A 22,458-nucleotide genomic window follows, 5' to 3' on the forward strand; every position below is an offset into this window, starting at 1 on the left:
GCACTTGCCCTACAATGGCCTGATTCAGGTTCTATCACCAGGACAACATAGGGTCCCCCAAGCACTGCCGGGAATGATGCCTAAGCACAGAGCCAGGATTAAGCTCTGAGCACCACCAGGTGTGGCCCTAAAATGGGGGGGAAAAAAACCTTAGTGTGGTATTCACTGTCAGACACTTTCAAGAGTGTGTCCCCAACCCAATTCCTGCCACACACAGTTCCCCTTATGGGGCCTTATGGAAGGAAGGCACCGCTAAGCTCAGGCAGAAACTCCCTCAACTTTCCCTGCCCCATCTGCCTCCCACAGACACAGGCTGCATGTACCTTTCTGAAGTGGATTGTTTTGAACTCTGAGGGCAAGGTCTGGGCATGACCAGACATTCCATGTGCAGTGCCTTGAGTATAACCCTTGCTACCACTTTCTTGTTTCCTCTAATTTCCAAATACTGGCATCAATTCGTCTCATCCCCAGAAACTGATCCATTTCTGAAAGTTACCTTTGGGCAGGGCTGGAGCGATAGCACAGTGGGTAAGGCATGTGCCTTGCATGCAGCTGACCCAGCTGACTCGAATTCTATTCCTCTGCCCCTCTTAGAGTGCCCAGCAAGCTACCAAGAGTATCTCACCTGCACGGCAAAGCCTGGCAAGCTACCTGTGACGTATTCAATATGCCGAAACACAGTAACAACAAGTCTCACAATGCTACTAGGCCCACTCGAGCAAATTGATGAACAATGGGAGGACAGTGACAGTGACAGTGATCTCTGGGCAGATGAGAAATTGCTTTACAAAAAGGCGGAGATCCCAGGCTATCTTCCCTGGGTACCGAATGCAGCTGACCTTTCCCAGCCTCTTTCCTCCCTGTTTATTGTTAATTTTCTGTCCAAGAAGAGCAGGAGCAGCTGAGGGCTATACACAGGGTCCCCACTCGTTGCTATTCAGGCCAGGGTCATTGCCCACAGCTCTGCTCAACTCTCCCCAGACAAGCAGGCTCTGCTCTTGCGGGCCAGGCAGCAGTGTGTGTGTGTGTGTGTGTGTGTGTGTGTGTGTGTGTGTGTGTGTGTGTGTTTCTAAGTCCCCCAGCACTCAGTTTTTGCAGCTCTGTGAGTTTGAAAACAATTGTCATAATTGCCAAAATAGCAGTCATAACCCCATACACAGGCTGGAACTTGGGTCTGGCATTTGGACTCCCCTGTTCATTCCACTGTGACTTCTGGTCTCTCGGGGTCCAATGGTGGCCCAGCCAAGTCATCTTGCTGCTCCCAGGGCACAGCCTCTCCTGGCTGCTGCAGGCCACTTGGACCCCAGGTCATGTACCTCGCAAAGCAGAAGTTAAGGGCAGCAATGAAGATTCTCTGCAGATGAGAAGCTGTGAACCCTCAAAAGACACATTTAAGCTCTCATCAACTCTATCAGATGAGAGGGGTGACTTGCATGGGCTGAACTGGGGAGTCACACTCAGCCCAGGCTTCCTCTCTGGCTCAGCTGAATAGAGTCGCTGACATGTTGGTCCCTGGGAGTTCCAGGAGAACTGGGGTGGCTTTCTGGAGGGAGAGTGAACACTGCCTGTAACAGGCCCAATAGCACCCTGGGTTAGGCATCAGGTCACCTCATCAACAGTGACCCCAGTTCTGGGGGTCCTCAGCCTCCCAACCTTGAGACACAGATAGAGACAGAAAAAAAATGACCTGTGAAGGTGCCCAGATGGGGGAAGTGGTGGCGGCCCTCGGAACTCTGAACCGTGGGGCACCGTGGCACAGAAACTCTGCATAATTTTGCAGGAATGGATGCATGTGTCATTTCTTTAAAAAGACACTTATCAAGTCCAGCCTGGCACCTGGAACTGCTGTAGTGCCCCAAGTTTCCACCATGAGCGACTGACTTGGGTTGCTGGGTCCTTCCAGAAATTCACTGCCAGCTGGGTTCCCGGAAGCCGAGCCAAGACTGAAAAACCTCTGCTAGGCTCCTTCAGCTCAGGGAGCTGCTGATGGAGAAAAGGCTAGTGGAAGGGAATCTGGGGACATTAGTGGTAGGAAATGTACACTGCTGAAGGGATGGGTGCTGGATCATTGTGTGAGTGGAACCCAAATCATGAACCGCTTTGTAATTGTCTATCTCACAGCAATACAACAACAACAACAAAAATTTTTAAATGGTCTGAAGAGAAAGGACTTAGGTCTCCCCATCCTCTCACGTAAAAGAAGGGGTCCATGGCACCTCACTCTGGGGCAAGTGAATCACCAGGGAGCATTCCTTCCCTCAGTGCCAACCTCATATTTCACCCCCAAACACCCACCCCCATTTTTAGTCTCCCGTGCCATTCCACTCCTGACCCCAACACAGAAGGAACTCCAGTCACCCCACCTGAGTCCCCAGGTTCTGCCAGTGTACCCCAGACATGTTCTCTGGGTTATTACATTCATCCCTGTCTTTCTTCATTCCCCTCTCACCCCTCCACATCACATCCTCTTGATCATTTCATTTTATGTCACTCATCTCTCCATCCCCCCTAGATGAAGTGACTCTAAGCACCTGAAGAAGCCTCTGCCACATGCCTCACCTCATCCAACCACACACTTACACATAATCACCCACTGGTACCTCCCTGGTGGTCCTTGAGTGCCTGACATAGCTCTCAAACCAGCAGGGATGAAAACAGGCCCTAAACTTCTCAGAGGAACTCTGAGGTTCCACCAAACAACAGCAGGCTATGCTTTCCACCAAATAGCAGCCTTGTGGCACTGTCTAGAGGAGAATGGCTTGGACATCCCCTGGCGAGCTCTGCACACCACCTGGCTCACTGGACATGTGAGAGAGAAGGGCCCAGGCCCGTCCAGGACACCACCCTTGTCCTCAACACACATCACTCTATCTGCTCAATTCAGACTGCTCACTGGCTGGGTGGCCCACAATGAATAGCTCCATAACAGGATCAAAGACCTTGGCAAATGCAAACCCACCAACTCAGGTGCACAGGGACCTGGAGATTCCACCGCACCACTCTGAAAGCTGCCTTTCCCCTGATGGGCAAATGCCCCCATCCCCTCTACAGCACCAGCAGTGGGGACCCGAAGCATAGATCTTAAAGTTCAGTTGCCATTCTCCCCAGCCAATGGAGAATTTCCCAAAACCCAAGTTTTACCTTAGGACACACAAATATAACAGGATTGATTCAAGGGCATTGTTCCATTGGGCAGAATAACAGGAAGCAAGCCCCACACACACACACCACCTTTTTTTTAAAATAAAGCTAACACTCTATTTTATGAGTTTTGGGGAAAGTGGTAAGTATGACTTTAGAGTGGACTTGTTCCTGCACAAAGAGCTTCTTAAACATGACAAGAGACAGCCACTTGATGTGGGTTGATCTGAGTGCCTTCAAGAGTCCTTCCCATGCCAGCCTCAGGGCAGGCACAATCAATGACAGAAGTTTTGGTCTTTGCTTCTGGAGTGCTGGGAGATGCTTGGGAAGCCAACAGAGGCTGAAGCAGGACACCCACGCACCATCAACTCCCCATGAGAGAGTGGGGTCTACTCAGTGGCACCTGATTGGAGGGAGAAACCTAAGTGAGCCTTCAGGAAATAGATTTACAAGCACTTACCCCACCCCAATCATGGGCACTCCACCTGTGTCCATCCACACTGGTCCATGTGCTGTCCCACTTCACAGGTAAGGAAAGAAGTGAAGCAAGTCAAGTGACCCAAAGTCTGCCACCAGCTCCTGCAAGGACCCAGGCTAGAACTTGGCCCTTCAAACCTTACCCCCTCCTTGCCCATGCAGTGCCCACAGGACACTCTGTGGGAAGAGAAAGCATCCCTAATTCGGCCTCTTCTTTTGGGGGGACGTTTGGGTCAAACCCAGAGGTGCTCAGGGGTTACTCCTGGTTCTGCACCCAGAGACCACTCCTGGCGGGACTCAGGGGGAACATATGGGGTGCCAGTGATAGAACCAGGGTTGGCCACATGCTAGTTAAACACCCTACCCACTGTCCTTTCTCTCCAGCCTCAGGTCTTTTCTGCTTTTGTGTCTGCTTATCCTCCCTCCCCTACAACCTCTGCCTCATTCCTGATGGTTTAAACCAAATGGGAATCTGATTCCATTGGCTTTATGGAAGTCACATTTCATACCATGTTGATGAAACAGTGACATATAAAATAAAAGCATGATTCAGAAGTTTTTATTTTCCCTCCTTTTACGAGGAAAACATACAAAGTCTGTGCTTCTTGAAGTTGTGGTTGCCTCAGAACCACAGAACCTATTGCTCTCACTATAGAGATGGTTGAGCTGACACAGGAATAGGGACCATGGGTTTGCCTGATGTCACACCCTGATAGGTGCCCCATCCCCAAGGGGCCCCTCCCAGGACACTGTGCTCTCCAGGCCAAGAGGCTGCAAAATTCTGTCATAAAAGAGAGTGTGTGGGAGAAAAGTCAAGAAAAAAAGCAAACTAAACAATATAACACATTAACACAAATAAATTCCCACCAATGGGCAGGTATACAAGTGGATAAGTTACAGCAAACTAACAGAATATTACAAATATGAAATTAACTGAAAGAGCTCGTCCAAGAGCAAACCACACTATGAGGCACACAGGTTAGGAAAGGAAACATTTGCTTCTGTTGCTTGAAACACACACATAGGACACAAATGTCTAAGAACGCAAACCAAAGCACATATTGATGATAAGATGCATATTGATGATAAGATGCATATTGATGATAGAAGTGCATATTGATAAGACCATGTCAATGATATAAGAGCACATTAACAACAGCAGTGTAAACTGATGATAAATCAACATACTAATCACAGAAGCTCATATTGATGATAGAAACACATATCTATCATAGAACTTCATATTGATGGGAGATGCAGATGTCAATAGAAGCACATATTGATGAGAGAAGTGCTTATCAATGATAGAAGAACATACTAATGGTAAAGCACATACTGATGATGGAAGCTCTTATTGATGACAGAAGCACATATCTATGACAGAAGTGCATATTGAGGATAAAGAACATACTGATCATAGAAGCACAGGAAATGTGCTAATGAAAAGTACATATGATGACAGAAGAACATACAGATGATAGGAGTGCATATCAATCATGGAAGCACATATCAAGAGAAGAGCATATTGATAGAAGGACATATTGATTATAGAAGTAGAATATTGATGACAGAAGCACATATTGATGACAGGAGCATTTGGTGACAGGAGTACATATTGATAATGGAAGCAGATATTGATGATAGTCATGAATATGGATGACAGAGGAACAGACCAATGGCAGGTTCACTGTTGTACATACAGCCCATACCCCTTGGGGCTGAAGGAGCATGTGGGCCAGTTCTGGGCATCATAGGCACTCTAACGTTTAGGCTATCTCTCCACCCTGAGATGTTCATAGGTTAGAGAAAAGAAATGGGAAGACGACCATAAAAAGGCACCCATGAAATTTTTTGTTGGTGTTGGTGGTGTTATTTTTGTTTTTTGGTCTTACCCAGCAATGTCCAGGGGTTATTTCTGACAGTACTCAGAAATGATTCCTGCTTAGGGGACCATATGGGATGCTGGGGAGCGAACCCAGGCCAGCCATATGTAAGGCAAGTTCCCAAGCCACTGCACTATCTCTCAGCTTGGGCCTTCCGTCTTAGAGCTGGTGTTTCAGCTTTTGAAAATAAGCCAATAGGCAATGGCAGGAGATGAAAGAGAAAACTTTCACCTTATTGGAACTTCAAAGCAGGGAGGAGGAGGTAGAGCACAGCAATATTTGAATGAAGAGTTCCCTGTTCCTTTCCTGGCAGCACTGACTCGAAACATTTAAGAATCAATACTGTGAAATTTAAAAAGTAGTAACGATTTTGTTGTCATAATCAAAAAACAGCAGAGACTGAGGTAAGAGAGAAACTCTGGGTAGTGGGCGTGGGTGTGAATGGCTGGGGTGGGAACCTACTGATTGAATGAAAAGCTGTTACTTAGTATCAAGCAGAGTCAGGAGAATAGTGTGGAAAAAGGCAAGGTTGGAGGGAGACAGACACCAGATCAAGCTCAGGGAAAGTCGGAGGAAAGTGCCAAGAAGCCTTCCACAAACCCAGCCAGCTGCACAGGAAAATCAGCGTCCCAGGGGTTCTGAGAAGGTGAACAACATCTTAAACACTGAGAAAGCCTCAAGGATCTGTGAATGAAAAGCAGGGCTCTCTCTGGAGTAAGGTGAACCCCACAATACTCCTCCCCCAACCAAGAGGAGTTAGGAATTCTCTTGAGACTATTGTGTAAAATTTCACATTCATCTTAGACAGGGGAGAAATCCTCTTGTGAAGTATTTTAGAAACAAGCAATCTTGCTTGCCAAGGATGCACTCAAAAAACTTCCACAAAACACAGGTGCTGCTGGAGCCCACAGGGGCAAAGACAGCCAGTTCAGGGGAGAACACAGTGGGAGGACTTTTGCCTCCAAATAGTTGAGGGCACGGGGTCAGGATGGAACTTGTTAGGATGTGGTAAACCAGATGTCCCGTCAAAGGGTATGGGTTTCCCTCTTTTTTCTAGTCAAGAGCACGGCACGCAAGAGTTGGTCTCTGTCTTTCTAGGCTTTATTATCATCAGCAGATCAATTACTACAAGTTCAAACTCAGCTCTGAAGCTCACCCGCCTCTTCTGGGATTTAGTCACAGCCAGGCTACTTGGAGAGAGAGATTAGTATTCACTCCAGAAGAAAGACACAATCCTTAAAACCAATAACTCAACATTTTATCTAAAACATTCATTTATTTCACATTAAAGGAACCCACTTGTCTCTAAAGAAAAAGAAAAAAAAGAAAGAAAGGGGGAAAAAAGGTCCATGATAAATTCCCCATCAGCCATTTCTCCTAAAACGGCTTGTTTCATCAAGTGGAACATCACACCCAAATAAATCAGGGGCTTCTTTCCCGAGTGGACCATGGCTGCAGGAGAAAAACCTCCATTAATTTGTGTGCCATCACTTTGGGACATTTTCAGTTAATCAGAGTTTTATCCTGAAGCACTAGACTGCTTATACGTGCAAATTACATTCCCAACCCCCAAAGGCAACCAACTACCCCCACTTTCTTTATCCACACAAAAGCAAAAGCACTGTGGGAAAAAGCTTCTATTTTCTTTCTTAGAAAGGAATGGTCAAAGTTGTTTTGAAGGATTTAGAAACAACTGGTTAGAATTCATGTTGCTTCTTTTTGTTTTTTTCTTAAATTTAATTTTATTTTAGGCACTGTGATTTATGATGGTGTTAATGGTAGGATTTCATGCATAAGGCATTCCAGTCCCACACCCTCCATGAGAATGTGTGCTTTCCTCCACCATTGTCTTCTCCCTACTCTCAGTCACCTGCTAATCTACAGAGCCGCAAAGCCACACATTTTACTTTTTACCAGAGCACCATAACTCCGCCAATGCCCCCTTTTCTCAGGCCCCCTGCAGAATCTTGTCTCAACACCCCACTTCTAGGGAAAAGAGACCCACCGGGATGGTGCTTACCACAGGATGGTGACTAGTTAGGAGAAGCTGGTCCATAGACCAAGGACCCTGGACCATACCCAACAGGCCAGACAGAAGCCAAAAATGTCACTTCACATAAACTGACCTCAGACTCTTGCATATGCCCATGGCACCTTTTGGATTTCTCCATTTCTCAGACCAACCCCATCATCCTCCAAGGGATGATCAGGTTCTTGTCCCCCATGCTGCCACACTCCCAGTACTTACATACACCATGCCTTTGTAAGACCTTGGATGTAGGGGCTGGGAGTTGAGGAATTAAGGCCCATGCCTGGCCAGCACCGGACCTGGTTTGATCCCAGCACTACCTGGCCTCCTGAGCACTACTGGGTGCATTCCTAGAGACCTGTGAGCACTGCAGGCACCACAGGGACTAAGAAACACTGCACTGAACCAATGTCCCAGAATATCACCAGAATATCACCAGGACTGTCATTCCTGCCCCCTGCTCCACCTCTCTACACCCACCAGCTTCCTGTACACTGCTTGGGATATATAAGCCCACAGATACTCTGCTCAGCTGGACAGCTTAGAATGTCATGGGAAGTGTGCTGCAGAGTGGACTTCCTGAGGGTGGCTCTTTACCCAACAGAAGGGTCAACACCGAGCACTGGGCAGCCTGATGGGATGCATAAATGAACAAACAAAGGAATGAACATCTTCTGTCCAAAGCTCTTCTGATCCAACATTCAGACTCTAAGGGAAACCACCCTCATTTAGTGACAATGCACTTAGTACAATAGGCCAGCTCCAGAGCCCCCCACAGGGAAGAGAGAAGAAAGAAGAGTGAAAAGGAGGATACAAAGGGAAGGGAAGGTAAATCCAAAAAGAAAAAAAGAAAAAAACATTAATTACATAAACAACATTTAATAGGATCTGCTGGAAATTCTAACTTGTTTAACCATCTCGATCTCTGCTTGTTGCCATTTCCAGGGAGGAGACTTAGAATCAGAGAAGTTAAACAGAGAAGTTAGCCAAAGTTACATAGCTGGTAAGTGGTATTGTTGAGTTTGGAAGTTGGAGACTCTGACAAAATGCCAAGACCTTATGCCACAATGATCAAAGTGTATCCTTCCCCTCCCCCAATAGTGTTCTATTTACTCTCTGGGTACCTGATAGGTGTGGAGTGGCAACATAAAAATAAAACATGATTTCAAAGGAAAATTTAGAAAACAGTAAACTTTTCAGTGAGTTCCTTTACTGAAAGTCTTCCTGAGACATTTAAATTGGTGATGAGTGTTGTGAATCTCCAAATGGTGAGTCTTCAAGAGAAGAATTTGGCACATGTATGTTCTTAACTTCCTCAACTGGGAACTGTTTTTGTTTTTTTGCAGGGGGGGGGGGCGGTGGGAAACCATCTTACTAGACCCGCACCACTTCCAGAAGATTAACCCATTGTCAATTAGGCACCAACTGGGCCTGCTGAGGTGCCAAAATGACAAAATAGCAGGGGCACCCCAAAATTCCAGACTCTCCTGAATTGATCACCTCCTGTCAAAGTATCTTCCTAAGTGCTGCCATCCCCCCTCCCAGCCACCCCCACCACCTTGTCCTGCCAGCACAAAACAGAAGGCCACATGCATCTGCTCAGTGGTACAGTCTGCCCCCCTCTCTCCACAGGGTGCCTTTGTGCCCTTCATCAAGAAAACCTCTCCCTGGAGCTAATAATCACTCCCTTCCACACCCTAGCTCCTGCTGGTCCCTTCTGTGAGGAGATTTGGCATTAAATCATTACAATCAAAAAGGATATCCTACTTAACCCGAACCTCAGAAAGGATTCTTTATAGAATAGCCTGAAGTTGATGGCTATTATAGTCCGCTGACAGAAGCATTAATGATTTGCCTAAAGATAACAAGTTAAAGACACTTTCAGCCTGGCCAAGGGAGACCCCCAGGTGAGGCTCTTTCTTCTCACTGCCCAGAGTCCAGTCAATCATACACTAAGTGCTTCTCCTGGAAGCCCCATGGTGCAAAGTTCAGCAAATATCTCTGAGCACATTGACAGAAGCCCCTCCTGTGTGCTGGGAGCCTCAGCCCTACCTATTGCCCCACCAGTTGGAAGCCAACCAGGAGCCATCTCTCCATGGACCCACTACTGAACTGAATAGTAAGTCTGACCTCCCGGAACAACCAAGGTCAGAGGTTAGCCCAGGGTCCTGCATGAGGAATATCATCTAGCAAGTCTATTCTGGGTTCTGAGACTGCTGAGTCATCAAACCGTGCCCTTTCGAGGAGTGTCCCTGGGTGGGAAAAGGTTTAAAAGTACTGTTCTATAAATACCACTTCTCCATCTCATTCCTCTATTTGCACTTTTGTTTCCTGTTTGCCAAGGAAATAAGAGCTCACACTTTGTGGCTTGCTCTGGAAAGTCCTTCATCATCTGTCTCAAAGCCCCCTGCCTGGTCCCACTCTGGCCCTGTACCCCAGGCTCACCACCCCTCACCTCTGCACTTTACTCCACCCACACTCTCCTCCATTGGGAAGCCCCATCCAGCCTGATTTTTAACATCTGAAATTCTCATTTCACCTACCAAGTTTTTCAGGTATGTCATTTCTGCTTGTATTTCCATTTGTTATTTTCCTCATTTCTGCTCTCATATCCTCTTGTATTTTATTAGCAGTGCATCCCATTGTTTCTTTGAACTCCCTATGCATTCTCAACAATTCCATTCTAAATTCCTTTCCAGAGAGGTTATATAGCTCATTTTTGCTGGTTGGGTCATCTGGGCTAGAGTCTTTACTCATTCAGCCATGGAGGGTATTTGCATTGCTTTACCAGTTGTAACCTTTGCAGTTTGGAGTTGTTCCTTTGGTTCTGTTGTTGTGTGCTTAGGAACCTACAGTCATACAGTCAGGGTATCTTTGTGTGTTTACAATAGGTTATGGAGAGGTGAAGAAATGCACAACCGGAGAGTGAAGCCAAGCAGCCATGCCTTCAAGGGAGGGGCTCACTCCTGACCTGGGGGCCAAAAATGATGTTCCTGAGTTTTCAACAGAGCCCCAATGCCTATGACAGCTACTGTGCTTCAACACAGGTCATGCCTACCAACTAAAAAACTTCCCAGATGTGAAACCACCTTAACAGAGTTTTGATTCTTTTCCCACCTTAGGAGGGTAAAAGGACATCTGCAGTAGCTGACAACTTCTACAGGAATTCAACAAATCTCCTATTTTCTGGAAGATGAAATGCCCCACATCTTCCATGCCGGTGGCTTATATTTCACTGAGTGGTGTCAGTGCTGATATAGTAACCTCCGTTTTTATTGAGCAACACCCGGTGTAATTGATGGCATCTGCTGGGGCTGATATTTTAGGGGAAGGCTATTCTCAGCTCTGCCTGCTGTCCCCACAACTCTGTGTATAAATAGCAGACAGCAACTACACCTGAGGTACAAAGTGGAGTTTCTCACACTAAGGTCCTCAATGATTCCCCCATAAAGTCATGCGGCTTCCAGAGGGGATTTATTGAAACCCCAGTTTCCAAGTCCACAGAACTACAAAAAGGGAAGAGAGAGTAGCAGAATAGAGTCTCCATCATTCCAGGAGAGAAAGTGTCTCTGTTTGGATTTTTGGGTGATGAGGTTTAACCACCTCATTTTCCTTCTGGTGTTTAAAGTCTTCATGCCAATTCCTGGGTCACAGGAAGCTTTCACTTACATCCCTGAGTTGTCAATCATGCCCACTTCCATGAATTCTCTGCCTTCATGGATCTGGCTAAAAATAAAATGTCTTCCCTAAAAGGAGGAAGCTGGGAATTCACTTGGGTAACATTTGAGACTTCTAGGACAAGAAATGAGCTAGTTGGAGCCCTAAGCAAAAGACCAGGAAAGCTGTGGGAAGGAGGGAGGGTTTTCCTGGCACAACCAACAGTCTTCTCTGCATCTGAGTATTCTTCCAAAAGACACCTGTAGAAATGTAGACCACTTCTGATGGAATATTTCTGCACTGTAGCACTGTTCTCCTGTTGTTCATTGATTTGCTCAAACAGGCTTCAGTAACATCTCCATTGTGAGAATTGTTGTTACTGTTTTTGGCATATCTAATATGCCACAGGGAGCTTGCCAGGCTCTGTTGTGCAGGAAGGATACTCTCGGTACCTTGCCAGGCTCTCCGAGAGGGATGGAGGAATTGAACCTGGGTTGGCCATGTGCAAAGCAAACACCCTACCCACTGTGCTATCGCTCCATCCCAACATTTCTAAATTACAAATATCGTCAAAGGGCAATTGGGTCACCCTCTGATTTGAAGCAAAAGAGGTCCTTGGAAGCTGCTAAGGTCAGTACAGCCTGAGAAGATTCTCCAAAAGAAAGCTTCCTGCACCCTGCCCCACCATACATGTGCCTGTGACATCCTCTACTCCAATTCACAGCACCTACAGCATAAACGCACACAACCGACTGACACAAAGGCTGATTGAGTCATTTGCCTGTACACCACATTCAGTTCTTCTAAGATAGACACCACAATCTCCTCTATTCATACCCAAGACCTGGCTGGATACTTGCGCACACAATGAAAAGTCAGAGAGTATTTGAAAAGAAAGGAATGAATGAATGAATGAATGAATGAAACAACAACAATAAAACACTGAACCACTTTGAGAGACAGCTAAACACACAGGTGGAAATGTTGGTGCCAACTCTCCTTATAAGAAAACCCAAGTGCAGGGAGACTAATCCAAATCACAGCAGAGGGGATGAGGAAAGCAAGACAACTTCTACCATGCTATGTACAGGTCAATGACTTCTTTCATTTTGTGTGTCAAGCTAATCTACATGATCTCATCAAATACAGCAGCTATAGGATGAAAGCTAATCTCAGAAGCTGGAACCTTTGGGGTCAGCCAAGTACCACGTCTTCTCCACATCTTAACACTGATTGTGTATGATTCCTGGAAGCACAGTCCACCAACACTGCCCACAGCTGCACCCAGACTGCAGTGGGAACAGACACAGTGTCTTGAATAATTATCTGAGGAACTCGGTGGTTTATCCTAGCCTGATGGTTTTATGTGCACTAAGATCAAGGCAGAGAGACCTCTGAAGACTAGACTTAAAAGCCCAAGTGGTAGTGAATTCCTCTCTGAAACAAGTTTCTATTTTGAAACCAAAATGAAGTCATTGTACAAGTGAAATGCAAGTGGCCTTGAAAGCCTCTTCATACTAATATCTTACCAGAGAGAACATTTCCTTTTTAGAGCTCATATAGATGGAGACTCTGTGCTGGCATGGTCTATTCCATGAATGAAAGCAACAGATTTGGCCCCAGGTTAGCCTTTATAACCATTTTCTATTGGGTAGGTATCTGTGGTTGCTAATTTTTAAACAAAAGTAACCAATGGTTATACTGGTTAATTAAAAAAAATTTAATCAGTTTCAAAACAATCTCAGATAAATAACCCAGTTTGATGAAACAATTCTATCACTCTGGTCAATTTAGTCCCTAAATTCGGTAGGATGAGACTTTTGGCTAGCTTTTGTGGGAGTTCAGCATGCAAGAAACGAAAAACATGAGACAGAATGTTCCATGGAATCTACAGCAAGAAATGGTGCATCCTTTACCTTGGTCGAATGGCTTGTTGGGATTCCAGTTTCTGAAATAATCATCCTATATAAGGAAAAGAAATAAAAGGCAAAGGTCAAATTTTTGGAAGCCTTTTACATTACTGCATAAAACTCTGCCTTCTAAACACTACAATAAACAACAACAGTTTAGAAATCATTCCCCAAACAGGCATTTAATGTGCAATTCAAAAAAAATCTATTTACTCTAAAATTCTTAGCAGACACTATGGATTAAACACTGGGAAGAGTAAAAACATCCACATCTAATATGGAAGCTGCAGTGCTCTTCTTGGTTTGACAGATAAGCCCAGACACCTCCTAAGTGCGAGGTGTATTTGCTATCAATTATATGGCAGGGGACGATGCCTCGCTGCTCTCACTTATGATTAATCCTCTGTGCTTGTAACAGCTGATAATTCAACTGTCAACATTTCTTTTACATGGAGACATGTAACCGTGGTGCACAGTTCCAGTTTCCCAACACTCACAAAACCTAAAAGCAGAGGGCCATTTACATCTTAGAATTAACCACAGGCACACATTCAGCTTAATGCCATTTGTTCCGGCTGTGTAAGGATAAAAAACAGAGACTGGGGCCAATCTGGTTGATTCATAACGGAGCCTGACTTGCATGCAGCTTGCATACACATATGCTCCAAGGCAAAGAGTTCCACTGTCTAAAATTGCTAGGGTCTAAGTCCCTCATGTCTGCATAGTTACATTAACCTCTCCCCCACTCCCAGTAACGTTGTTCTTCCAGACCATCACTGTTTACTCTCTTTTCTCTCCATGGGTGCCCATGCACACTCATTGCCCCCCCAGAACATTCATTGTTGCAGTTATATCCACCATTTGCAAGGTAGAGAGGTTTCACCCCTCAGTATCACCCCCAAGCCACTTTTAGGGTCTATGTCCTTTTCAGATCATTTCCTCCTGGATATATCTTATTTGTTGCATGTGTTTTTGGCAGATACTCTGCATGCTATGGTCTGAGCAAACTGTCCAAAATGAGGCTTCAATCTCTCTTCCTGAGAAGTTAATTTACATCAAAGTGCACAATTAGTTTAAATTATTGTCCATGCTGCCTCCCGCTGCATTTTATCTCCGACACCATCTCCTGTGAATTTCATCAGTCTCTGTGCCGTTCAATTACCTGGCTTTATTAGATCCTTGTTGAGTTCACCTAAGCCCTTAAATAGATTTTAGGAAACTGGATTTAGAGTAAAATCAGAACATATTGCTTCTTGGGCAGTGATTCCATTTTGCAGAGAATGAATAAAGATGCACAGGTTTCTCTGGATCCTGGGGAATCTGCATTAAATTATTTTTAATTCCCAGGAATTGACCATTTTACTCTTGTTTTAATTTTGTAGCTGGACTCCTTACCCATCTAGATAGGGTGACTCTGAGGTCTACACCATGAAACATTCCTTAAAATGCTTACTACAATCTGCTCTTTCCACATCTACCCCCACTTGTTATTTCAAGTACAATAGTAATCTTCTAAATTAAATGGCTGAAACTCAGCACCAGTGTTAAATGACTCACTAAGAGATGGAGGGTGGGGGGTGGTAAGGAGGGCATTTACCACCAAGTATATCAAAGACCAAATATTCAAAGGCCAAAGCCCTATGCTCAAGTATGTTACAAACACATTCTGCTGTTAACAATGGCAAGGAAGAGATAATCCAAGATGAACTCATTCCACCACCATGGGGAAAAAATAAATGTCCAACTGGGGTTCATCCATGTCCTCTCACATACAGAGAACAGTCTGGTGTCCAAGGTAATGTGGAACCTTGTAAAATATTTACTTACTTGAACTTGCTGTTCTAATAAATGAAAGCCCCTGGAAACTCAGGATATTTGTCCAATAGAGAGGGACTCTGGCTAAAGATAAGTTCCTTCACTTTTATTCCCTAAGCCTTGTTTTTTTTTTCTTATGTCAAAGAAAGGTTTGAGCCAGTCTCAGGAACTGAATACTCCCTAATGATTTCCACACACTTTAGGACTTGGATGGAATCAGAAGCATTCTTGTGAACCTTGTCACTTTCCCAGGTTAACAGTAATTGCCATTTTTACTTTTTATTGTTAGGTAAAAAATCATAGTTTTAGATATAAAAATCTCTAAAAACAGGTACCTGCCTTGGAATATTTAAAACCCACTGCAAACGTAATAATCCTGCCTAATTGCTGACAAAATGTGAAGGTACACCTTGAGTGAAAGCTCATTATGCAAAACGAGTCCTTCAACGAGCCTTTTGCCCAGCAAGGCCAAGGGGGGAAGGAAAATGATTCTCCACACTGATTGCGTTTGCCCTGCCTTACAGAAGGCAATTGCTGGAGCTGGAGCCAATGAGGCTGATGCTGCTAAAACCTTGGGTGTAAATTCTTCAGAGCTGGAGAGCTGAGAGGGAAACCCCATATTAGAGCCTAGCTCAAAAAAGGAGGAATGGGTTCCAGCTCTGAGTCTGGGGAAGTTGTGGTCCAGGAGCAGAGAGGCAGAGGGATATCCATGGGCACTGCCAGCCAGGTGGGACCAGCCTACACACCTGGTCAGACCATCCCACTGGGCCAGGCTGACCAATTCACTCTTCCTGTTGAGGCAGGAGGGTGAGGGTAGGGGCTACTACTGGTGAGGCAGAGTCCAAATCCAGATGGGAAATACCTTTATGGAAAAAAAAGTCTCTTCTAGAAGGTTCCCTGCTGAGAAGGGACTCATTTTGGAGTCCCACTTTACCATCAGGATGCTTAAACCTTGGCACACCTGCGGACCAGCTCCTGTCCTGCACAGCGCTCTCTGGGCCACAGTTAGATCAAGACAGTAGACCAGTGGTTTTCAACATGTCTACACCTGCAGACCCGTACTGCTGACTGAATACCACTGGCTTATGGGACAAGTGCTCTGATGTGCTGGCCTGACCCCATTCTCTGTCACAACCAGGGCTTACAACCCAAGAGCTCCCTTCTTCATTTTGCTTTGTTTTTCAATCTAAAAGGAGATCCTATTTACTTTACATTATCAGAGGCCCAGGTCTTCCTGGGCCTGCAGATAGTTCTCAGTCTCCCTCAAAAGTTACAACTCTGCCCCATCAACTCTGCTCTTTCTCAGGGTGCTTCTGCTGCATGGACCCCAAAGCTTGGCCCAGACTCCAAGCCCTCATCTTTGTTCTTCCCGTTGACTGCAGGTGATGGAGCTCGAAGGCATCTGGGAAAGGCTGGACCAAATTGAGAGGAAATTGAGGCCTTTCTGTTTGGGTTGGCCTTTTGGTTAGTCATTTTATCATCTAGTGGAGATGTACTTAAGAACAACTTGGAAGAATCCCCTCAATTGATAGCTCCACAAACATACACCTAAATAAGAAGATGAGCATCAAGACAGCTCTTGGCAACACTCAGGAACTGCTCAGTCACATGTGGCTCTAGCTAGGACAACAGGCAGAAGGACTGGGCTCATCTGCACTAGGCCAATGGTCTAGGGGTGTCACCATGCCAGCCTCAGCTGCACAGGGCAGGGAACAGTGTCCCTCTTTACTTCAACCAAGCCAGAGGAAGAAAGGCTGTCACATTAGACCCCTAAATGGTGGATCTAACATGCTCAGCTTTAGGAACTGAGAAAATCTAGAAGAACCCATACATTTGAAAAGAGTTCTAAACTCAAACACACTAACTGATGTCTAGGGCCATAAAGTGTCACAGGGCAGGCTGAATCACTGTGAGAGACCCTGAAAGTCAGTCTACGTGGTGCATCTGTCCACACTTAGGATGGGGGCTGGAGGGGGACGCTGGTTAGAGAGGAAGGATCTATGTCTAGGAAGGACCACGGCCCCACTTCTTACAGTTTTTTTTCATGGCACCAACACAAATGAGATTCATTCATCTATGAATTAAACATCCCACCCACAGAGGAAAGGCTCCAGGGAAGGATCCTGAGAAATGCCTGGCACCCAGTGACTGGGACAGAGGAATTGATAATTATGGATTTCCAACTACTTGAAAGATACTCTACTTTGTGCAATTATGGGGAAAGTATGCTTAAAATATATACATCTGTAATAGTTATTACACTTAATAAAAATACCAAGGACATAATATTTATCAATGGATGTTAATAAAATGTGTATATATAACATATGCCAAGAAACATTCTTCTCTATAATTCATCTTTCTAGAAAATATCAACATCTATACAGAGTGATACAAAACCACCCCTGCCATAAATGGGGTGATTTCTTCATATCATTACTATCATAACCAATTAGAAGGTCCATGGGTTTGGTGCACATAGAATGAGGGCCTGAATTTCTGTTCCATGGTCTCTCAGCTTCCAAATAGCTGATAGAGTTTAGCTTGACTAGCCCCAGGGATTAGCCTTTTGAGGGGGACTTATGCTAGCTCTAAAGCAGACTCTGATGAAGAGATAGGATGGCAGAAGCAAATGGAATCTACTTTTGAACTGCTTAAGAAGATGACGATGTAATTTATTACATACCTTATAGTTTCAGATACTACAGATCAAAGACATTCAGTTCTCATGGATCAGATCGTTTCCCCTTCATACATATTTTAGCTAAGTTGTTTGAACCTGCAGTTTTATCTGATGATTACCTGAGATAATACAAATTACCAGCCTAGAAAATAAGTGGCAGCCCCATTTGTCTCGATCAGGAACAAGGAGGAGAGACATGTGCAGAAGAGAATAAGCTACAGTCAGGAGCGGACAGCCTCAGTGGGGATATCCCCAGCCCAAAATAGAGGAATCACAGTAGGGGCAAGCCCTGCAAGGTCTAGTGGAGCCCATCCTGGCCTGTAGGTCCTGGACAAAGCTGGCCTTGCCTTACAGAGCACCAAACATTTACAAAGAGGTCAATTAAGGGACTTAAACCATTCTTGAAGGGATTGAGGCCAATTAGAAATTCAATAAACATTCATGCCACTTGAAAGAAGAAGGAAGGGTAGTTGGTGGGCAGGAAGAGCATCTTTGAAATACTAACAGAGGCCACTGGAAAAGTGATACTTCCAGGTGATCTCAATGACTGGCTGTATAAAGTGGCATGTGATGGCCATTGGTGCCAAGGAAATCCCTAGTAAGTAAACTATTAGGAGGTAGATAATATTCTGTATCTATCTATCTATCTATCTATCTATCTATCTTTCTATCTTTCTATCTATATCTCTGTCTCTCTCACACACAGACATACACGCACACATCCATTTCTTATTTATCTGGGGCCACACCTGGTGGTGTTCAGGGCTTACTCCTGGCTCAAACAGGGTCCTGGGGATCAAACTCTGGGTTGGCAGCACTCAAAGCAAGCACCATACTCACTGTTCTATCAGTTCGGTCTCAGAACACTTCATTTCTTGGGAAAGTGCCTCACTTCTCAGACCCCACCTGTTAACTGAGTTGTTTCTGCTCATACCTCTGGGCAGGCAAGACACTATCTTCTCCCACCCTGGCATATCCCACCCAATCCTAAGAACCCAGTGAAAAGCCTTCTCAATGAAGTGACTCTATCACCTGGCCAACTTGAGTAGACCTAACACTCGCCTTTCTCCAATCTCTTGCCAGCCAACTACACTCTTGAGAAGTTCATCCACCATCAGCTGCATTAGCACCTCCTTGGGCTGTTTCTCTCCAAAACACCTGGGCATTAGCTACTCCTGAACAGGGAAGGGTCTCACCTATGTGGTCCTCAAGGCATCCCCCCACAGTACAGAACAAGCCCTGACCAAGAGGTATATAACATCTATTCCTGTGAAGTCCTATAATTGTTGCTGGTGTGTGTAAATGGACAGGTGGGTGGGTGTTTACACACAGATTCAAAAATCACTTTCTTCCTGAATAGAGTGATTCTTTGATAAATTGGTCTGACATTTGTATAAAGTCCTGCAGGCCTCAGACAAAATGATTTAGAAAATAACAATGTCAGTTGCTCTGCTCTTTCAATAAATAACCCACCAGTAAAACACAGATAATAACTGACAATCATACTTGTACTGTAACTAATGAGAAAAGATAAAGCAGCAAATGGACTGTTTATATGCATTTGATAAATTGCATCCCCTGGATATACCAGTGAAAAATAAATGTGTGCGTGCTGGTTCACTGAACTAAAACAAATATTTACCACTGAGATTCAGGATTTAGAATGAAATTTACATTTTACTTGGCAACTCTGTTGATACTATGTCTACATACAGTTGAAAAGGCAAAAACCTACCTCAACTTCCTGAGTACGAAAGCATTTTAAATGAGAAAAAAAATAGAAGAATCGCATCAAACAATAGGAAGACAAAAGTAAACATTTTTATTATTGCATTAAAATTTCAAGTTATCATAACATCACAAAAAGGTCATCAGCAGATAATTCCCCCTTAGTCACCCACCATCATTCCCCTGAAACGGTACATCATTTGGTAAGTTCATGGGAGAGAAAATTAGGTTATAGGGGAGAATAACCCAAGAGAGGAGTTATCTGTGTGTGCTCTAGTGATCTGTGGGATTACTGGAGAGCAGTGAACAAAACTGCAATGAAATTCAATCCTTCCATCATGATTACTATCTGCAAGGAATTCAAATGAATCATCTGCGAGGTTCACTGAAAATCCCAAGATGATATCAGACACCAAGCATCCCAGGCCTCCTACTTTTCGGCAAAGAACATCTTCGGTTTCACAGCTCCAAAATGATTCAGCTGGGTCTGCAAGCTCAAGAAAGATGTGGGAAGTTGTTCTTCTACAGTCAAAATAGTGGGCAGGGCTATCTCAGCATCTCCACTTCACTAGAGGAACAGGACCACAGGGACTCACTCTAGGTACCTGTCTGGTTACCCAATCAAGGGCAGAAGGAATATCCTCTCTGACTTATTCTTTTCTCCACAAGAAAACTGAGAACAGATTCCCGTTCAAGAACATGCTCCACATATGTGTTTGTCTTCTGGGATGGGACAGAGATGGGATCTGATATACCTATGTGAACCTTCACATAGGCAGCTTTTATTATTTTTATGACTCTAAGTGTAGGATTTTGTTTTGTTTTTTTTTTTTTTTTACAACTCTAACAAACGCAGAGAACCCAGGATCAAACCCAGGATCTTGCATGCAGTAGAAATGTGGAAAATATGCTTTTGGAGAGATATTCTACTTTGTTTTTTCTCTGGGGAAAGACACAAAGGGGTGTCAAAGCAATAGCGGTGACCCCAGGAACCTAATTATCGACACTATTTTTTCAGCAATATCAGGCATACAGAATTGCTTGAAAAAGAAAAGCTGTTTCTGTATGTGCCCTTCTTCAGCGGTTTATCAAACTGATACTGCCCAGGAACAGCAAGGGAAATAGGTTTGAGAGAAATGATGATAATGCCACAGCAGAATCTTACCAAACAGACCCGAGTATAAGAAGACCCACTGTACCACAGAAAAATAATTAGGAAATATTTCAAATATGTGTCATTTTATTAGTCATGTGGAAGAAGCATGGCTTAGGGAAAAAGTGCAGTAAAATTTGAATAGTTGAACTGCAGGCATATTATAGGTCAGTTTTCCATTCCCTAAGATTTAGCAGATCTTTCTATAAAAATATTTTTCTTAAAAATCAACATTACTATGGGCCAGAGAGATAGTACAGCAGGTAGGGCACTTGTCTTGCAAGTAACTGACTAGGAGTTGATCTCTGACATCCCACATGGTCCCCTAAGCCCTGAGCATCACCATGGCCATAAAATAAAAATAAAATTAAATTAAAAATAAATGAATAAAAGACAATACTCATACACAGAGGTGCTTCTGCTTTCACCAAATCACTCTGAATCACAAATTACATGTAGGTGAATGTAAACTCCAACAATGATCACCAAAGCACTGATTAGGGGGTTGGGCTGCTCTATACAGAATGAATTTCAAAATAGACGAAGGAACCCTGCCCTGTGAGGTACACTGGTCCACTGAACCTCACCTTTGTGGTCTTTTGACAGAGAAATGTTGGGTGATGTCTAGTAATGCTGCCATCCTTCCTGCCCTATATCAGAACCCCTTCAGAAAACACCAGCTTCCCATGACTGCTTCACTGCATCCTCCCTCCCGACCACTGGCCTGTCTACAGCCTGTGACTGACTCACCCAGAGCTGCTGAATCAGTGCATCCGGCTGTGACTATTACCAGAAAGGTTTTCAATGTGTGTGTGTGTGGGGGGGGGGAGCGGGGAAAGGGTCACACTCAGTGGTCCTTGGAGGATAACGCAGTCACTCCCTGTTTTTTCAGGGGGCCCTGCAGTACAAGGCACCAAAGCTAGAGACCTGCATGCAGTAGATATAGGTTCTAACCCTTGAGACACCCCTCGAGGCCTTTTTAAAGCTCCCAGATGAGTCTAATGTGTAGCTTCCACTGGTTAAAGCAAACAACACACCAACTCAATCGTGGGAGTGAGAGGTCACCAAGGGGTGGCCACAGAAGACAAACAGGGCACCCCCCCCACAAGTTCTTCTCCCAGTTTATGGAATTCCCTGCTCCACCTCCATTCACAGAAGGCATAGGCCAGACCACAGGATCCAGACTGGACCCTCCACCTTCCTCCCCCTTTGCCATTCAAGCCTCCATTGTGTGTGTCCTTCCCAGTCACAGAGTACTCCCATCTCTCCCCATGTAAGCCCCCCCCACCTCTCCCTGCTACCCCTCCACCCCTGCTCAACACCACCCCTGTCCACCTCCACACCTTATCCTGGGTCATATCACATGGCCCCCTCCCATCTGTAGTTGCTTCCAGCTTTGCTGCTTCCCACCTGGCTTGGCACTGTGAGTCTCCCTGTCTCCCCATGCCACGCCCCCATTCCAGTCACAACTAGCCACCACTGTCCCTGCTCCCTTGCTCTGCCTGTAACTTCCAACTACTTTGGCCCATCCAGGGCTTCTCATAGGCAACCCTTTCTGCCTCTGGGCCTCCTCTACACCTTAGATCACTGTTATGTGGTCTACAGTGCTGGTGCTGCCCCTCCATCCCCAGAGCTGTAGGGATGGCCACCACTGTCCTGTAGCTTGGCTTCGCAGAAGACAGACCAGCCACACACACACACACACACACACACACACACACACACACACACACAGGCCCAGGCGCATTCACCATGGAGTCTCTGGTGCCAGCATGGCCCCTGGATCAAGGAAGTAACTCATCAAGCGCCCAGTGAATGATCAAGAGAACAAGACAACTTTTGCCTCTTTTCTTAGGTCAGAGTTGGGGCTGCAGTTCCCCACCTGACTCCTGAGAGCCAAACTCCCAAGGTTTCCAAACAACAGGAAATCCACATCTCCCTCAGAGTGGCTTCAGCTTGGGCTGAACTCACCACTGGACCCC

At 45.1% G+C, this 22,458-nt stretch overlaps 1 protein-coding gene across 1 annotated transcript in view; it reads right to left on the reverse strand.

Annotated features, from left to right (window-relative positions):
• Positions 1 to 22,458, reverse strand: part of SPOCK1 (SPARC (osteonectin), cwcv and kazal like domains proteoglycan 1) — a 445,128-nt gene that overhangs the window by 226,052 nt on the left and 196,618 nt on the right. The window contains exon 3 of the mRNA XM_056124356.1: positions 13,104 to 13,149. Within this exon, the coding sequence (XP_055980331.1) occupies positions 13,104 to 13,149 (46 nt within the window). The remainder of the gene's footprint in view (positions 1 to 13,103; positions 13,150 to 22,458) is intronic.

This window comes from Sorex fumeus, unplaced genomic scaffold (genome assembly GCF_029834395.1).
Source record: "Sorex fumeus unplaced genomic scaffold, SorFum_2.1 ptg000051l, whole genome shotgun sequence".
Taxonomy (NCBI): domain Eukaryota; kingdom Metazoa; phylum Chordata; class Mammalia; order Eulipotyphla; family Soricidae; genus Sorex; species Sorex fumeus.